At 37.1% G+C, this 17,729-nt stretch overlaps 2 protein-coding genes across 3 annotated transcripts in view; one reads left to right on the forward strand and one right to left on the reverse strand.

Moving 5' to 3' along the window:
• The window catches only part of TP53BP2 (tumor protein p53 binding protein 2), a 52,233-nt gene extending 43,424 nt beyond the window's left edge, over positions 1–8,809 (forward strand). For both annotated transcript variants that reach the window (XM_034427903.3, XM_034427902.3), the window contains exons 13-18: positions 286–1,064; positions 3,850–3,987; positions 4,199–4,332; positions 5,080–5,246; positions 6,760–6,959; positions 7,966–8,809. In XM_034427903.3, coding sequence (XP_034283794.2) covers positions 286–1,064; positions 3,850–3,987; positions 4,199–4,332; positions 5,080–5,246; positions 6,760–6,959; positions 7,966–8,007 — 1,460 coding nt within the window. In that variant the 3' untranslated portion in view covers positions 8,008–8,809. The remainder of the gene's footprint in view (positions 1–285; positions 1,065–3,849; positions 3,988–4,198; positions 4,333–5,079; positions 5,247–6,759; positions 6,960–7,965) is intronic.
• A 1,762-nt stretch (positions 8,810–10,571) lies between these two features.
• CAPN2 (calpain 2) overlaps positions 10,572–17,729 on the reverse strand; it is a 41,332-nt gene continuing 34,174 nt past the window's right edge. The window contains exons 16-21 of the mRNA XM_034427905.3: positions 16,847–16,911; positions 14,459–14,527; positions 13,320–13,398; positions 12,822–12,938; positions 12,354–12,412; positions 10,572–10,975 (exon numbers count right to left, since the gene is read on the reverse strand). Of these exons, the coding sequence (XP_034283796.1) occupies positions 10,952–10,975; positions 12,354–12,412; positions 12,822–12,938; positions 13,320–13,398; positions 14,459–14,527; positions 16,847–16,911 (413 nt within the window). The 3' untranslated portion in view covers positions 10,572–10,951. The remainder of the gene's footprint in view (positions 10,976–12,353; positions 12,413–12,821; positions 12,939–13,319; positions 13,399–14,458; positions 14,528–16,846; positions 16,912–17,729) is intronic.

Here is a 17,729-nt window from a genome sequence, read left to right on the forward strand (position 1 = left end):
TCAAAAAACGTCCAATACCTCATTTTTTCCCTCTATTTCAGTTGTGGTCTACACTGCCAGTGTTTAAACTTAAAAATAAAAAGAACTGTAAAAAAAGATCCCTCATGCTTCATTATATTTCCTAAAGATATAATGAATGAGATCTCTGCATAGCTAATTGGAGTAGTCAGTCATATTATCAGTTTTGATATAAATTGAATTGGTTGAATGTATGCATAGTGCATTTGTTTGGTTTATTTTTTTTTTGCCAAGTGTTTATCGTTTTCTTTCTGAATTGCTCCTTAGTATATGGAAAGCCAGTTATTGGTGCAGCTGGTGTCCCAAACCAACAGCAGCAGATGGACAATAATTATTCAAATGCACAAGGCAAGCCAGCCAGTCCAGATCCTGAAATGGAATCTACAGTTTCGGCCAGTGAAAATAATGAAACAGAACGTATTCCTCGCCCGCTCAGCCCAACCAAGCTTTTGCCTTTCTTGTCAAATCCGTACCGAAATCAAAGTGATGCTGATCTGGAGGCCCTTCGGAAGAAGCTGTCCAATGCACCAAGGCCACTGAAGAAACGTAGTTCTATTACTGAGCCAGAAGGCCCTAATGGGCCCAACATTCAGAAATTATTGTACCAGAGGACAACTCTGGCTGCTATGGAGACCATTTCCACCCCATCATATCCACCAAAGCAAACTTCAGCTACAGTTACTGAAATCTCAACAGAAATCCCAAATCCTTACTTAAACTCAGAAATGGTAAAGGAAGTGATTCCTACTCCACCTGAGCCAACTATTTCAGAGGAAGCAGAAAGCCCAAATTCTGATTCCAATACTAATTCTCTGCCTTCATCAGGACTAGATAGTGTTCTTGAGGGAACCTCTGACATCATGTCTGTCATTCAGCCTGAAATGGAAGAACCAAGTTTAGATGTGCCTTTGCCTATTGACATATACATGGAAGAATATCCTCCCTACCCACCACCTCCATATCCTTCAGGAGAACCAGAGAACTTGGGAGAGGACTCATTCAATATGCAACCTCCTGAAGTCACGGGACAATTTTCTTTACCACCTGTAAGTAAAAACACACTGCTTCAATAATTTTGACACTTATCAAGTAAGATGATTTATTGTGCCACTTCTGCAGTGTATAACTCTCTAAGGTAATTCAGCTGTATTGATTGCTAGACATACCTTGCTGCTGTGCAATATCTTCAGACTTCATTTATTCAAAGCCCATGTTCAAACTGAAATGACAGATGGATATCTTTGGTAAAGTAGTGGATAGTGGCTATTATGCTAGACTAGCAATAGCAATAGCACTTAGACTTATATACTGCTTCACACTGCTTTACATCCCTAAGTGGTTTACAGAGTAAGCATATTGCCCCCAACAATTTGGGTCCTCATTTTACCGATCTCAGAAAGATGGAAGCAGAGGTGGGTTTCAGCAGGTTCTGACCAGTTCTGGAGAACCGGTAGTGGAAATTTTGAGTAGTTCAGAGAACCAGTAGTGAAAATTCTGACTGGCCCCGCCCCCATCTATTCTCTGCCCCCCAAGTCCCAGCTGATTGGGAGGAAATGGGGATTTTGCAGTATCCTTCCCCTACCACACCCACTAAACCACACCCACCAAGCCATGCCACGCCCATCAAGCCACACCCATAGAACCAGTAGTAAAAAAAATTTGAAACCCACCACTGGATGGAAGGCTGAGTCAACCTTGCGCCTGGTGAGATTCGAATTGCCAAATTGCAGTCAGCCGGCAGTCAGCAGAAGTAGCCTGCAGTACTGCATTCTGTGGAATATCTTTCAGTTAAATATCTCTGTTGTAAAAAGTAACGTGGTCAACACCTCATTTTGAAATATTTATGAAGTTTGTGATAATCAGATGTCTTCATGATAATCTGTGTTGTACAATAAGAAGTGGAGAGCCAGTTTGGTGTAGTGGTTAAGACATCAGGCTAGAAACGAGGAGACTCTAATCCCACTTTAGGCATAAAGTGCTGGTGACTTCGGGCCAGTCACTTTCTCAGCCTAGGAAGCAGGCAATGACAAACCGTTTCTGAAATCTTGGCAAGAATGCTAAAGGAATTTCTCCAGGAGCCAACATTGACTCAAAAACACACAAACATAGTAAGAAGTACTACGCAAGTTGGCTTGAGAATACTGATATGTCTATAGTCTGCCAATTTGGAGAGACCATTGTGGCATTTAAAAATCAAATCAGTTTCCTAAATTTCTTCCTCTCTGATAGTGTCTTAGGACATCCATTCTCTTGCTCTCTCTTCACTGATGCTTCAATTTGCCATCATTTTATAATGTTTAAAAATTCACTGTGGAATAGTTTTGTACAATAGGTGTTATAACATACACTACACTTTAGAAAAAGGATAAAGACTTTCCAATTTCAGCTTATCATACAAAACAAAGTGAAGGAGACAATGTTATATTCTACCTTTTCAATGTACTCTGATGTCACTGGTGTTTTTATAGTTTTCAATTATTGTTATTTGCTCAGTGGCAGCTATTCACTCCTTTTATCTAGATCATTGAGGGCCACATTAGGGTTGTGTTTGACCTTGGGGAGCCAGGGTGGGCATGGCCAGTTCAACGTCACTCGTGTCAGGGGCACCTGTGGTGGCCCAAGCACTCTGTCAGCAAAAATGGGCTCCCAAGCTCTGTTTTCAGCTGCGACGGCCTTCTGAAACCCTCTGCCAGAGAAAACAGAGCTTGGGTGGGTCGCAGATCCCCTGTTTTCATTGGCAGAGGCACCACAGGCCAGTCCTTTGCTGTTTACAGGGCAGCCCCGTGAGCCAGATCTAAGTACCCCGCGGGCCAGATCCGGCCCCGGGCCTTGAGTTTGACACCCCTGATCTAGATGTACATATTATCTTTGTGTTCCAGGCTCAAATATTTGAATTTTTAAAACTGAGCCTCTTCCTCATGTTAGCCTTTTTCAGTCTTTACTTATCAGATTAGTCTTTTAAAGTATTGATTTAACCTCCCTTTTTTAAAAAAAAAATCTTTTCCTGATTGTTATTCTATGAAGATGACATTGCTTGCCTGCTTCCATTCTTAAATGTTAATTTCTAGTTTTTGCTTTAGTGATGATGTCTTAGCAACAAATATTTGAGTATAATCATGTATTGTGGTGAAATCTTTCCCACTTGGGAAATAACTAATGCATATTATGCTAATAATTGTGTTACTTGCGTCTGATGTAGCACCATACTATTTCTCAAGCCAGACACTACTTCTGATGCTAGAAAGATCCTATCCTTTGTTTGTTTGGGGATTTTATGTACACCAAGGTCCTATTTAAATGGTCATTGGGACATTCCAGGATTTGGTGCTTCGTAGCTCCTCTATTTCTGGCCCTTGGTTGCCTCATCCCATCCTGCATCATCTCTGAACAATTTTTCACTGACTGCACTGAGTTCTAATGATTTACAAATACGCTTCAAAGAAGTAGCCTCTTTTTAACTCCTTTTAAGCTGTTCCTTAAAGAAGCTGCAGCAGTTTCTGGGCTCTTGTGTAGCCATATAGGCTCAGAAAATGCTTGAATGAGTTAAAGAAATGTTATGCAGGCAACGCCTGATCCTTTCCTGAAATTAATCATGTCTAAGACAACAGGGGACAGATTTGGAGATGATCTATTTTTAGGACTCACTAGAATGGAATATATATTGCTTAGTCTATTCAAAGTTTTTTTTTACTTGAGTACAACAATTAAGAAATTGTAACTTTTAATATAATGCAATAATTGGTCAAATTAAATTATTTTTTTCAATTTCCATAACATTGAAATTAACTAAAATTAACTAAAAACTATGTATCATTGTTTTCTTTTCTCTAGGGCAAGCGGACAAACCTGCGCAAAATTGGCTCAGACAGGATTGATCACGGAATGCGAGTAAAATTCAATCCACTTGCTTTGCTTCTAGATTCATCCCTTGAGGGGGAATTTGACCTTGTACAGCGGATTATTTATGAGGTACAAAGCCCATGTTCCCTTAGACTTGACCTACATTTAGTACTGCAGTGTGTTATAGCAACTTTCAGGGATGGAATATGAGATCAGTACTGATAAAGAGTTTCAGATGTTATTCAATCCAAGAAATTGTACAATATTGTATATGTGATACTTGGCATAATGGAAAGCATATTTAGCATTCTCTTTTCTTTTTATTCTTTTCGCTGCACAGGTTGAAGATCCCAGTTTGCCCAATGATGAAGGCATTACAGCACTTCACAATGCTGTCTGTGCTGGTCACTCAGAGATTGTGAAATTTTTGGTACAGTTTGGTGTAAATGTAAATGCTGCAGATAGTGATGGATGGTAAGGATGCTCTTTGCCATTTTGAATTAGCATAAGTAAGTTACCTTAACAGAACTTTCCACCATGTGGTATCTAGTAAATACATGATTGTCTATATCCATTTCAATATCGCTGCCTGAGAAAAGAAATAATCATTAGGGATGGGGATAGGTGAGTGGGAATTGCCCTTAGCTCATTAGAATAGTTGGTGATTTCAACATCTCTGAAATACAGAGCAAAAGTTTTTAATTACTGCGTTAGAATGAGAACAGCAGTACAGTCTTCAGCAAAAGAGGAATTTGGGTGTAGAGATGAAACAATATGGCTTTCAGAAAGCAACTTTGGGGAAATGCTGTTGTTAGTAGTAAAGGTTTCAGAAGCCATAACAACCATCAACACTTAATGCTAATATTAATGTTTCATATTACAGTAGATTTATTTAAATGTATATAGCACCCATTTTAACCTTGTAATTTATGAAAAGGGAACAGCATACAATAGTAATAATAATCACAATGGATACCACTTTGCATTCGGGGGGAGGGGGGAGTCTCAGCCATCAATACAACCTTCTCATGGATTCTCACATATTCCAATCTCCATACCTAGTGGCATAGCCATATCCAAAAAGACATTGGGGTTCAGGCTAACCTAATCTCCAGGAGGAGGACATTCCAAAGAACAGGCACCAAGTACCCATCAATCTGGGTATTTGTGGAAAGTAATTCAAAACATTGTTACTTTTTTCTTTTCTTTTGCAATGTATAGGACTCCACTGCATTGTGCAGCATCTTGCAATAATGTCCAGGTGTGCAAATTTCTAGTGGAATCAGGTGCTGCTGTATTTGCCACAACATACAGTGACATGCAGACCGCAGCAGACAAGTGTGAAGAAATGGAAGAAGGCTATACTCAGTGTTCACAGTTTCTTTATGGTATGTGCCCAAAATGGGGTTCCTTAGAGCAATATTTTCTCCCCAGATTTCCACTTTTATGTCTAAAAGATTCTTTCAAGCTCTAGAAAACAGCATTTCCATACATTCGAAGTTCTGTGAAAGTTTTAAGTTGTGGCATCAAATGAAAAGCATTATTTGGTTCTACTTCCCTGATCCCAAATTTCACTGTAAACCTGTTTGCATGTTTACTACTTTTTAATAGGTGACTATCACGTCTTTGAAGATGTGAAGGCTGATTTTTTTCGGAAATTTCCTTTCTTGTAGTAGAGATCACTTGCTTCTTTTTTCATGAAAAGTATTTTGGTTTTGGTTTTTTTTAGCTTGAACTGAGATAAATTTACTGCATCATACATTGTTTTCAATTCTTCTTGGATTTTAATGTTTGTGGAGAGTTTTATTGAGTGCTGAGTGATTCTTTTGTCATATAATTGAATTAGATTTTATCTGTCTACACTTGCTTACACTGTTTGTTGTTGTTTCTTCATGAATTGAAGAATGGAATGACCTTCTTGACTTCCACTTATATCTGACAGAAACAGGACAATTAGAGAGGCTTTCTTTGTTTGATAGCAGATAAATAATAGAATATATCCTTGGATAATAATCTTATAATATTTTGGTTGCAAAGAGCTTACATAGTAAGAGTGTGTGTTTCAAATTGAAAATGTTTTTAGTTTGAAACAGTTCAAACTATCTTAATTCAAAACCTTTTACACATCCTTCAGGAAATCTTATTGAATTTGAATAATTCATGCAGAAATGTTTAGCTGTCTAAACTTTTTCAAAGTCTTATCTATTTTGCCATCCCTTAATTTCTAGTGGCTTTGTTATATATGAAAAGTCATTTTATTTTTCTAGTTTTCTTTTGAATAAAGGGAACTTCAGAAAGCAAAGCATTGAAACACTTATGCATTATATGTAGGGCTTTCATGTATAACAGAGATGGGGATATTTGATAGAAGTAATAGCAGTTTGTTTTGTTATTCAGATAGTATCTTGACAAGCACACTGGAAAACTTAAATTTTTTGCTGAAAGAAAAAAATGCTATGAAAATTGCATTGAAAAAGATGACTCAAGAGTTGAAGAGAATTGTATAATATATAAGAGGGAGGATTATAAGGTTGTAATTATCTGTCGAACAGAAGGTTGAAAGTCATTATGCTATATTTCATAACTTTTGTTTATTTTTCTTTGGATTTTGGCTTACTTTATGTAAAATTCTCAATAATTTTTTTTAAAAAATGCATCTTCACATGCACCGTAGGTAGAATGATTTTCCCACTTTGTGTCAATTTTATATCCATCCAGAGAGACTGTATTTATGTTAATGCTGCTTCTATAATGGCTTGAACATTCTTACACAAACTATATTTGCTGTAGTTCTGTGACTTTTGGCTTTTTTATTTAGTTAAGAATTTATGTGATAGCATTATTATGGAATAATTTTTTTGTTATGACAACTTGGTCTGATTTTTTGTGTGTGTGTTGCAGGAGTGCAAGAAAAAATGGGTATAATGAACAAAGGAGTAGTTTATGCTCTCTGGGATTACGAGGCTCAGAATGACGATGAGCTATCCATTAAAGGAGGGGATTGCATGACGGTCCTTCGCCGGGAAGATGAAGAAGAAATAGAATGGTGGTGGGCTCAGCTAAGTGACAGAGAAGGTTACGTGCCACGGAACTTGCTTGGGGTAGGTTGGAATAGTTGCAATTGTTTCTTAGTATAGGTTTATAGCAATATAGCCTTTATACAAATGATTTGGCTATGTCAATGGTCTTCCTCACTTTCCAAATGGTCAGGCTTTCCTGCAAGTTAAATTAGGATGCCAACATGATTTATTCTAAAGTCATGGATGTTCAATATTTAGCGATGTTGTAAAATCAGCAATCTCTACCTTATGGCAGCTCCTCTTCTGTAGCTGAAATTGATTTCATAAAGATCTATTTCAAGTCAGAGTTCATAAAGAATGATAATGATATATTTTGGCTTCTTGGAGTATAGGTAGGATAAATTCCAGAACTACATTATAGTGTTTTAGAGAACTGGGGAACCTATGTGGAACAAACAATGTATTTTAAAAAGAATCCCGAAATGCAGGACCTGAATCAAATCTACTCACTGAGATCTTAATTAATCCTTAAAATGAACCCAATAGATATTGTAGAGTCTCTCTAGTTCACTCTTTCCTCCCTAGTCTTGACTTCTGGCAATCACCACATGATTTTGATGGTCTATATGATGGCTCAGGGATTAAAGACGCTGAGCTTGTCAGTGTAAAGATGACTGTCTGGGTTTGAGACCTGAGTGCTGCACGATGAGATGAGCTCCCATCACTTGTCCCAGTTCCTACCAACAAAGCAACTCCAGAGCATGCAAATGCAAGTAGATAAATAGATACCACTTAGGTGGGAAGGTAACAGCATTTGTTGCGCCTTGGTGTATAGGCACACTGGCCACAGGACCACAAAAATGTCTTTAGACAACGCTGGCTCCCTCAGCTGAGAAATAGAAATGAGCACCACCCCACTAGAGTTGGATACAACTGGACAGGGGAAACCTTTACCTTTATGTGTGTCTGTATATACAGTACATATTGCTCTTAAAAAAGCTTCAAGGAGAGAACCTCCTTAAAGTAATTACTGTGTGTCTTAACTTGTGTACTTGAGACAACAACCTCTCTTTTCTCTTCTTTCCAGCTATACCCAAGGATTAAGCCAAGGCAAAGAAGCTTGGCATGAAAATGTTAGAAGCAATTTTATGAAGTATTAACTGCAGGATGTTTTCCTTTTCATCTGCAGAAATGCATCTGTGAGACTTCCTTTGGTAATAATGTGATATAAAAGCAAGGCTGAATATACCTTGAAAATATATGAAGGATAAAAATTATAGAAGAAATTCTACAATGCTATTTTCTCAAGCAATGAATTAGTTTCCCCTTTAGGCAAATTAGGCCTGATGGTCAATCACTGCCTTCTTTGCTTCTACAGTAGCTTTCTTTTCACCCCCTTTTCTAACTTACTAATAAGATAGAACCCAACAATTGCTTCAGACAGTCTCTCTTGAACCTTTTTCATTCCATTCTGTAGAAACAGAGCAATGTTAAATCAGGTAACCTTTTCATATAGAAACTAGTAACATTGTGCTTTTAAAATGTCTTAGTAGCAGAGCTAATGGGATGAAATGTTATGAAATCTGTTGAATTAAGGAATCTAAAGCAGTTCTTTGAGCAATAATTTTAAGTGCAGTAGCATTTTAGGATTCCAAAGTATTTGAAATATGTCACATGTGATGTAGCTTATGTGGGGTGTTCTTTTTCTTCCTTACAAACAATATGTTTGTAACTTCGGTATTAAACGTAGAAAAGCCAGTTTTTGCATCTCACAAATTTTGTTACAACTATCTTTTCCTTAACTGTGATTAAACATTTGCTTCAGAAAATACCAGTTTGTTTTTACTCTTTGAATACTCAGTGCTCCTGTCATTGAACTGTTCTCATGTGCTGATGTGAGCACAATAAAGATTAAAATTTGTGACTTCCAATGTTGTCAGCATTTCTTGGTTGTCAGGGATATTTTTCTGTGACCCGTAAACTATAAAAATGACATTGCTTTTGACATTTAAGTTCCATTACTTTATTCTGACCAATTAAATTGTATAGAGGGTTGAGTGAGGGTATAAAAGAAGGAAGATATCTGAAAAGGAAATGGTATGTTTTAAAATTGCTTTATATCTATTATTGACAAGATCATTTCTTCTTGAATTATGGTAATATCCCCAGTTGCATCAAGCATTCTGTGGCCTTTACTCCTTTGGACATTCAATTTATCATTAAACTTAAGAGACAAAAATATGAGTTGGCAGTGACAAAGATGAAGTCTGATAAGAACTTTGTACAACAACTGTGTGTATACATACACGTGTATACAATAAGCCTCTTTATGGGAATATTCATATCCAGAAAATGCATTCTTACACTTGATGATTAATCATTCTGTTAACTAAATAGACACTGTGTGTTATAGTATTATAGAGACCGCCTTCTGCCACCAATAGCCTCCCACCGGCCAGTACGCTCCCACAGAGTGGGCCTCCTCAGGGTGCCGTCCGCCAGACAATGTCGGCTGGCGACCCCCAGGGGGAGAGCCTTCTCTGTGGCGGCGCCCACCCTCTGGAACAACCTCCCCCCAGAGCTACGTACAATAACAGACCTCCGGATTTTTCGTCGGGCCCTAAAAACCCATTTATTTCAATTAGCTGGGCTGGCTTGAGTCAAATTTTAAACGGATTTTAAATTGGAATGTTTTAATTACGGCCAAAATTATTTAATTATTTTAAACAGATTTTAGATTTTGTATGTTTTGTATGTATGTCTTGTTTTTACTTTGGCTGTTCACCGCCCTGAGTCCTACATTGGAGAAAGGCGGTATAGAAATTTAAACAAATAAATAAATAAATAAATAGTTGTAGTCCTCGTTTAACAATCATTTGAAGTTATAGTGGCAATGAGTGAATGGTATTGATGTCCAGAACCCAAAGTTACAGCCATTGCAGCACCCCTATGGTCACATGATCAAAATTTGGGCACTTGGCAGCCTGCCCCTCTTACAACAGCAGGGGTGCTTCAGTTCCACCCACCTCCAGAACAGCATGCACAGACTCAGAAAAGAGGCTTAGGAAAGCCAGCAGTTTTCTTGCATAAGGTCAGTCCGGCATACCTCGATAGCTGCAGGAGAAAGGTGGCCAAAGATCAGCAGGGCCTGCAGAGCACAAGGGCACAGGGTGGCTGGGGCTTTGTACTCTGGCCTCTTGTGGTTGGCCACAGCTTGATGTAGCATCCCCCTCAACAGTGGTACTGGGGCTGAAGTAGGGGGCGGGGCAATGGTGATTAGCTGAGGCTGTTGAAGGCCCCAGGCCTATAGTTCAGTCCCATCACTGCTGCCAAAGAATGCTGCTGTGCAGAGTGGTCAAAAGGGCACAGATGGTGGGATAGGGGGCTAGGGGGAGTTCAAGAGCAAGCAGTCCTTTGCCTTACCAAAGCTCAGGGCTGGGAGGGACCGAGCTGGGAATGACTTGGGTTAGGGTGATTCTTCACCTAGTGGTTAGTGGAATTCAGTTAACAATATCAAAAAGGATTGCTGGTGCTAAGTGATGTGGTCACAAAATGTCACACTTTACAACTAACATATATTCAAGTTACACTGCTAAATTTTTTTTTAAAAAAAAATCTTTTCCTGAAAAAGCTCAAAATTTGGAATTTATTTGAACAGTAGAGAAGAGAGAAAAGAGAAAAGGAAATCTGATCTGAAAGCATTATCAACTGTCTTTTATTTGAATGGCAAAAGCATTCTTTACTGATGAATCAGATGTCAGTTGGTTAAGATAATCTTTAATACAAAGCTAATTTCTAACAGAAAATGCAGCCATTCTCAATACTTTTAGAAATAATAGAATGACAACTCACAGAAATCTACCTTATGGCAAACCTGGAAGACTTTAAGCAAATACTATAGTATTGCATAAAATGTTACAGCTAATATATTGAGATTATTTGGCAATTGCTTTGTTTTTTCAATACTCTCCGTTAGCAGCTTCACAATAAGTACAAGATGTATAGTAAGCCCTTGTTAAATATGTTCCATGTTCATTCCCAAGAGAACTTTTCACCATTTTTTCATTGCTTTCTCATATGGTAGTAAAGCACAACCACTGTGGAAGAGAAGGAAAAACATGCTATAAGCATCCTGAAACAAATATATGGCAATTTAGATATATATTTTTTTTCAAAAATAAAATTCTTTGTAGAAAAAGGCTTGAGTCAACTAAGCAAACTTGACTCTCTTACAAATTCTAGACAAATTTGACTAGCACTGCTTTACGGGGAGAATTAAGTACTTTTCTGCCTGGATCTGTAGACAATACAATAGTCAGAAAACCTCTTCATTTCATAAAAGCCCCAAATCCTACATATGAATTTCTCTGATTTATACTTACAAATGCTAATGTTTTGCAGATTGTTAATTTTATACCATAGGTTAGCAATCTCTCATAATGCTTTCCTACTGGCTAGACTAGAAGGACTGATGGGTAACATCATAGTGTTAGTTTCTTAATCTATGAAAACTCTGAACATGGCTCGGGAGGGATCCTGAGTACATTTTTTGACAGAGCAGTAACTTTCTGGTACAAAATGTTTGAGGAATGCAGCTAATAGCTGCACAATTAAGTTGCTCTTGAACTGATTTATATTATCTGCTCATTCTTTGTCATCTACTCTTTTGTGTTCAAGTAGAATATATATTTTAATACTACATAATGAATTACAGCATTTTAAAAGATCTGCAATGTATTGGGTTATGCATATTTTCAAGTTAAATTAAGAATTCACAAGATATATCCATGCTATTTAATGCTGTCATTCCCTCCCCGACTCTGCTGAAATGCTGCATTGTTCTCTGGTGCATTTATGAACAAGACTGTGCTTAAATAGCAACCACGAAAACAAATTCATGGTTCTGCTTTTAGGGCTGCAGAGGGGCTGAGTTGTTTCTATATCTGCCAAAACATTTTTTTATCAAGAAAAGTATGTGAAAGATTAATGAACTAGTTTGACTTATGGAGGATGGAGTGTAGTCCAGAATTATTTTAATACATGCAATGAGTTGTATATTAATATTTACTTAATATAATTAAAACCTGTAAGCATTATCAGTTTATGGAGTCTATGTAGGCAAGCACAGAAAAAACATGAGTTTTTATGAGTTTCTTCTGCTACAAGGCTTAATTATGGCAGCCTGCTCTCCTGAGGCATAGCCTGTCATATGTCAGCCACAGCTGCATGGAAACTGCTATCTTAGTGTTTTTCAAAAATTCCTGTCCTGTGTTTTTAGTCCCTAGCGACTTTAATGAGCAAATAAAGAAACGTTGCATATCTATGAACTAGTTATTTAGTTAATAGAAGATTTCCAGTGCCTGATTTATAAACAATATGCATACTCAAGGTTGTTTTAAACCAGCAAACACAAAAAGGAGCTTTTCCTCCAAAGTGACTTTGTGTCATTAGATTTTGACAGGCTTGCTAACTTACAGTGACAAGATTCATCTGTATTGTTCCTGTTTTCTCAGTATCCAGTTTCTTAAATATCTCTACAAGGGGATAAAAAAATGAGTTTGAATTAATAAAGTTCATTAGTTTCTCACAGGAAAGAAAAAAGCAGCAAAAACTATTTCATCAAGAGAAACAAGGGAGAAAATTACTACTCTTAGCTATTAGACCTGCCCCTAAAAGTCTGTAATTAAACTAAGATGTGTAATTATGGGAATGTAAAGCATTGTTCAATTTCATAAATAATTACAACCTGTTAGTTAAAGCTAGGAAGTCAGTTTATTTATTTTCACAAAGTGCTCTTTATATTTTAAGAATTGTGCATGCACTTTATTGCTACAAATCTTGTTGCAAGGAAGCAGTTCATATTGCCTATCTGGAACTCAGTAAAGGTAAAAACTAAACAAAAGCATTATTTTAAATTCACCAGCCTAAATTAAAGATACTCACTGAACAAAGTCTCCAGTCGAATCAAGCACCTAACGAAGTTATCAAAATCAATGATCAGCTGCTCATCAGCAAAACGGGCCACAATGACTTGATGCAATTGGCAATCCAACTTAAATCCTGAAATACAAGCAAAATTCTAATTGCTACAGATGCATCCTTGGTGCAGCTGAATACAAAGCAAGAAGGAGTTTCGATATTGCTAAAAACCTTACCCAAGTGTAAGGTTTTCCAGCCTTATCAAATTAGGTATCCTCCAATTGCGTGGATTATGCTTCCTGTCATTCTTAGGGTACCCACTGGCATGGTGGGAGGTGTGCAGGTGATAAAAGAACAATCTGGAAGACATCTGGTTGGGGAAAACTGGACTATGTTATTCTACCTATGGGGTATTGCAACTTTTCAGGACCACATCTGGAAGCAGCTACGATGAGGGAGGCTATAATGTATTGGGCCTTAATCATTAGTCTTTGGTGATCTCTACTTTTGATCTGAAAGTACCTGCTTGCTCCAAGGCTTTCCGCATCTCATAGGAGTTCATGGTGCCAGAATGATCTACATCCATATCCCGATAAATTTTCTATAGAATGTAGAAAAAACGGACATTTTTCTCTATTAAAAATACTGCATTATCTAAAGGAAAAGAAAACATATGCAGATAGCCCCTTTTATTTCCTCATCATTCATGCACATTTCTTCTCTTAATAAAATTAAAATAACTGTTCTTTTTCTTCTGGAGAATCAATCTTGGGCCCTATAAGTTTGATGGAATAATATTTAGTACACTGCTCAAAAAAATAAAGGGAACACAAGCAGAAGATATCCGAGATCTGAATGAATGAAATAGCCTTATTAAATACTTTGTTCGTTACATACAGTAGTTTTGTGTTCCCTTTAGTTGTTTGAGCAGTGTATAAACTACTGTATGTAAAGAACAAAGTATTTAATAAGGTTATTTCATTCATTCAGATCTCGGATGTCTTCTGCTTGTGTTCCCTTTATTTTTTTGAGCGGTATATTTCTCAACCCTGGCAACCTGAAGATATGTGGACTTCAACTCCCAGAATTCCCCAGCAAATGAACAAGTTGCACTTTCTACTATAAAAGCCAATGCTACTTAAGGTTTTTTATTTATTTATTTATTTATTTATTTATTTATTTATTTATTTATTTATTTATTTATTTATTTATTTGTTCGTTCGATTTATATGCTGCCCTTCTCCGGAGACTCAGGGCGACTTACAATGCGTTAAGCAATAGCCTTCATACTTTTGTATATACCTGCCCCCCGCCCCCCAAGCGGTGTTCTTTTTTATACAAAGTCAGCTTATTGCCCCCACAATCCAGGTCCTCATTTTACCTACCTCGAAAGGATGGAAGGCTGAGTCAACCTTGAGCCTGGTGAGATTTGAACTTGCAGTAATTGCAGGCAGCTGGTGCTATTTAATAGCACTTTAGTCTGCTGCGCCACCAAGGCTCATGCACTGTTTTATGCACTCAGAGCAACAATGTATCTTGCTTGATATTAATGACACTATTGGTACCAGGAAACCCATTCAAGCTACACGATCCAAGTTGCTAGAGTAGATTTTAAGCAATCAAAATTACCCACATTAGTTTATTTAAAGGTCCACTTTTACCTGGTATTTCTGAATCTTTGTCCAAAGTATGTGGAATTCTTTCAGCCCTAGTTTACCACTTCCATCAGTCTGCTTTGGTTAAAGAAATTTCCAATTTAAACAGAAAAAAAATCCCAAATTCTCTCACTGTAGGTACAAGGGTGTTAAACTGGCAGCCCACGGACCAGATGCATCACATGCAGGCCACGCTCACCCCAGCTCCGCGAAGGGAAAAACATCACAATATATCATGTGACGGCAATGTGATGCCGCGAGTTTGACATCCGTGCTGTAGGAGCTTTCTTTGGCTATAATTCTCCCTCTTCAGTCTACAGAGCAGAACCCTAGTTGCTCCAAATTTGCTACTTTCTACTAAACACTTGCTACTTTTGTAGAAATAAACCTATTTTTAGGCATGTGATAAGACACCTTTTTATGTAACCATTTTGTTACTTTCTATATTTGAGGGGTGAGCAACTTGGAGTGGAGGGTACATAGTGGATAAGGATGTATTAAATGTACAGCTAGAGGTGCTCTTTGTATTTGTGCATTGGTATTTTTGTATTTTGAATTTGTATTTTTGCATCAGGTATTCAGATTTGAAGTTACAACTATTTTTTTACAGCAGTCATTAAGGAAATTCATTTTCCCCAACAGGCATTTTTTACCAGAAACTGGAAGTTAATGCCAGAAACCCACAACAAATTGTAAATTACAGTCATATAACTGCGGGAAGCTGCAAATGATCTAGTTGCCAAGTGCCCAAAATGCAATCATATGGCTGTGGGGTGTGTGCAACTCTTTTAAGTCTGAAAACAGTTTCCAAGTAGCTCTGGGCAGGTCCATTGTAACTTCAAACAATTGTTAAGCAACCAGTTGTAAGTCACGGACTATCTGAATAATGTAATTGATCTGTTTTGTCTTATATTATTATTTCATTGCATGTTTACCCAACATCATGTATATTCATAATATTATAGAATGTCAATGGTTTTAAAAAAATCCTTCTCCAAGGAGCATTAATCTAACATTTGACATTGGAGAAGGACAGGGAGGGGAAAAAACAATTATAGTAGGGTAAAAATGCAAGAAAAAGGGGCTGTACGGATTTATGCTTGGAAAAGAAGAATTAAGTCGGTTTTTCCTAACTTGATAGTTCCAGATTTGTTGAGACTGCAGATTCAAAAATTTCCAACACTGACAGCCAAATCCTCCATAAATAAATAAGCCTGGGCAGTTATACATTTGTTTCAGGAAGATGTTCCCGAACAGTGGAGTAATTAGAAGCAGAAGATCTTGGGTAGCTGAAGTAGAATTGTAGGACAGAAAAACTGCAGGATGGGGTGTGCGTCAGAACAATACAATGGAACTCCAAAAACAATTTTGATTATATTAGGTATGCCAAATTTGGGCTTCAAAGTCCAGACCACTAATAGATGGTGGCCTCTTACAATTTTCTGTATTTTGTTACTGCCATCTAGTGATAATTTTTCAACCCAGATAGGGTTTACCTGATTTAAGCTTTGTATGTGGCATAGGCAAAAATATTCTTTGCACATATGAATAAAGGCAGAGGTATAGTAACTAGTTTTTTTTTTTAATTTGATTTATATGCCGCCCTTCTCTGGAGACTCAGGGCGGCTTACAATGCGTTAAGCAATAGCCTTCATACTTTTGTATATTTATACAAAGTCAGCTTATTGTCCCCACAAACTGGGTCCTCAATTTACCCACCTTAGAAAGGATGGAAGGCTGAGTCGACCTTGAGCCTGGTGAGAATTGAACTTGCAGTAATTGCAGGCAGCTGGATGTTAAATGCTGCCTTAGTAGGAGGCATTAGCCTCCTACGCCACTCAGGCGTATCCTTCTCTGTTTATGAACATACAAAGAATGAATGAGGATCATACTCATGTTCCATATAGTTTAGCACTATTATTTTGTTTGTTTGGTAGGTGTGTCCCCAATCTCTTAGCCTAAGATCTCCTTTTAGCCTTGCTACCAAATGTTTTTTTAAAAAATGTACATGCTAGCTATAGATATGTCACCCTTCAATTTAAATACTAATTACATGTACATCCTGCCACAATCTGGACTGAATCTTGGCAGTTCAATGTGGAACATCCTGCTACTCAGTATGCCCTTTTCAGACAAACACTTCCTGGTAAAATAAAACAGCTATGATTGGCATGTTTCCATCTATTTACCCAAGGGATGAGATGCAGAAGAATTTAACTATGAGAAGGATTTCATTAACCAGGACACTCAAAAAGTGCCCTATAAACTTTTGACCATTCTCTTACCAGGTTCATCTTCATCATACTGCTTTAATGACCATTCATAATTTTGCTGCCCCCACTTTTCCCTACTAGAGCCTTAAACAGAAAATGTACAACATACACTGAAGGATACATCTAATAGATCAACCATGATTTTGCAAGTTTCAATACTAAAGCCATCAGATTTAATATCTTGACCTGCAAAGAAAAACAGCAAATTTGTTACACATAGAAATCTTCCTAAGCCTTTAAAATCTTTCACTAGTCCTGTAATTATTCTATTCATCTAGTTCTATTTCATTTTTTAAAAAAGCTAATTTTAAGCACTTTCCTTGCCCATGCTGCAGGTTCTATTAGTCTTTTATTGCACTAATAAATTAACAGTCATTAAAGAATAAGGCTTTTTCAAGCCCAAAGTCATCTTCTTTGCTTGCAAAATTTTAAAAGGTTTTCTTTCATAAAGTTTAATGGCTGTGCTTTATTAACTATGTTGCTTTTGTCTACATGTGATGTTTTGTTTTCAAACTGGCCAAATTACATTTTAATGAAGTTTTAAAGCTTTTATGGATTATTATCTTTTCTTACAATATTTTACTACTGGAACGTTTTAATAGATGCTTTATTACCACTGAAGGCTTTGATTTTAGAAAGGTGGCTTGTAATATTTGAATATACAATTCAATTAATGGCAAATAAAAAAAATAATAAATTTGCCACACCAAGAAGAGAGTACGTTTCAACAATATCACTTAAAATGCCTGAAAAAGGGAGCTTTTGCCTATAATCAAACAACCATAAAGTGTCAGATGATCTTCTTGTAAGGAGCACTTCACAATCAGTATCATGACTGAGAAATTCTAAAGTCTACTATTATCTGTGCTGAAAAAAAAAGGACGACAAGATGGCAGCAAAAAGTAGAGATATCTACTCTTGCATTTAATGATTATCCAGCTGTTTGCTTCTTAGATATGATAAACCTAAGAAGTTTCATTTCTGATTTTCAATCCTTACAACAA

This window comes from Pantherophis guttatus, chromosome 1 (assembly GCF_059756535.1).
Source record: "Pantherophis guttatus breed Tessera chromosome 1, ASM5975653v1, whole genome shotgun sequence".
In the NCBI taxonomy this organism is placed as follows: Eukaryota; Metazoa; Chordata; class Lepidosauria; order Squamata; family Colubridae; genus Pantherophis; species Pantherophis guttatus.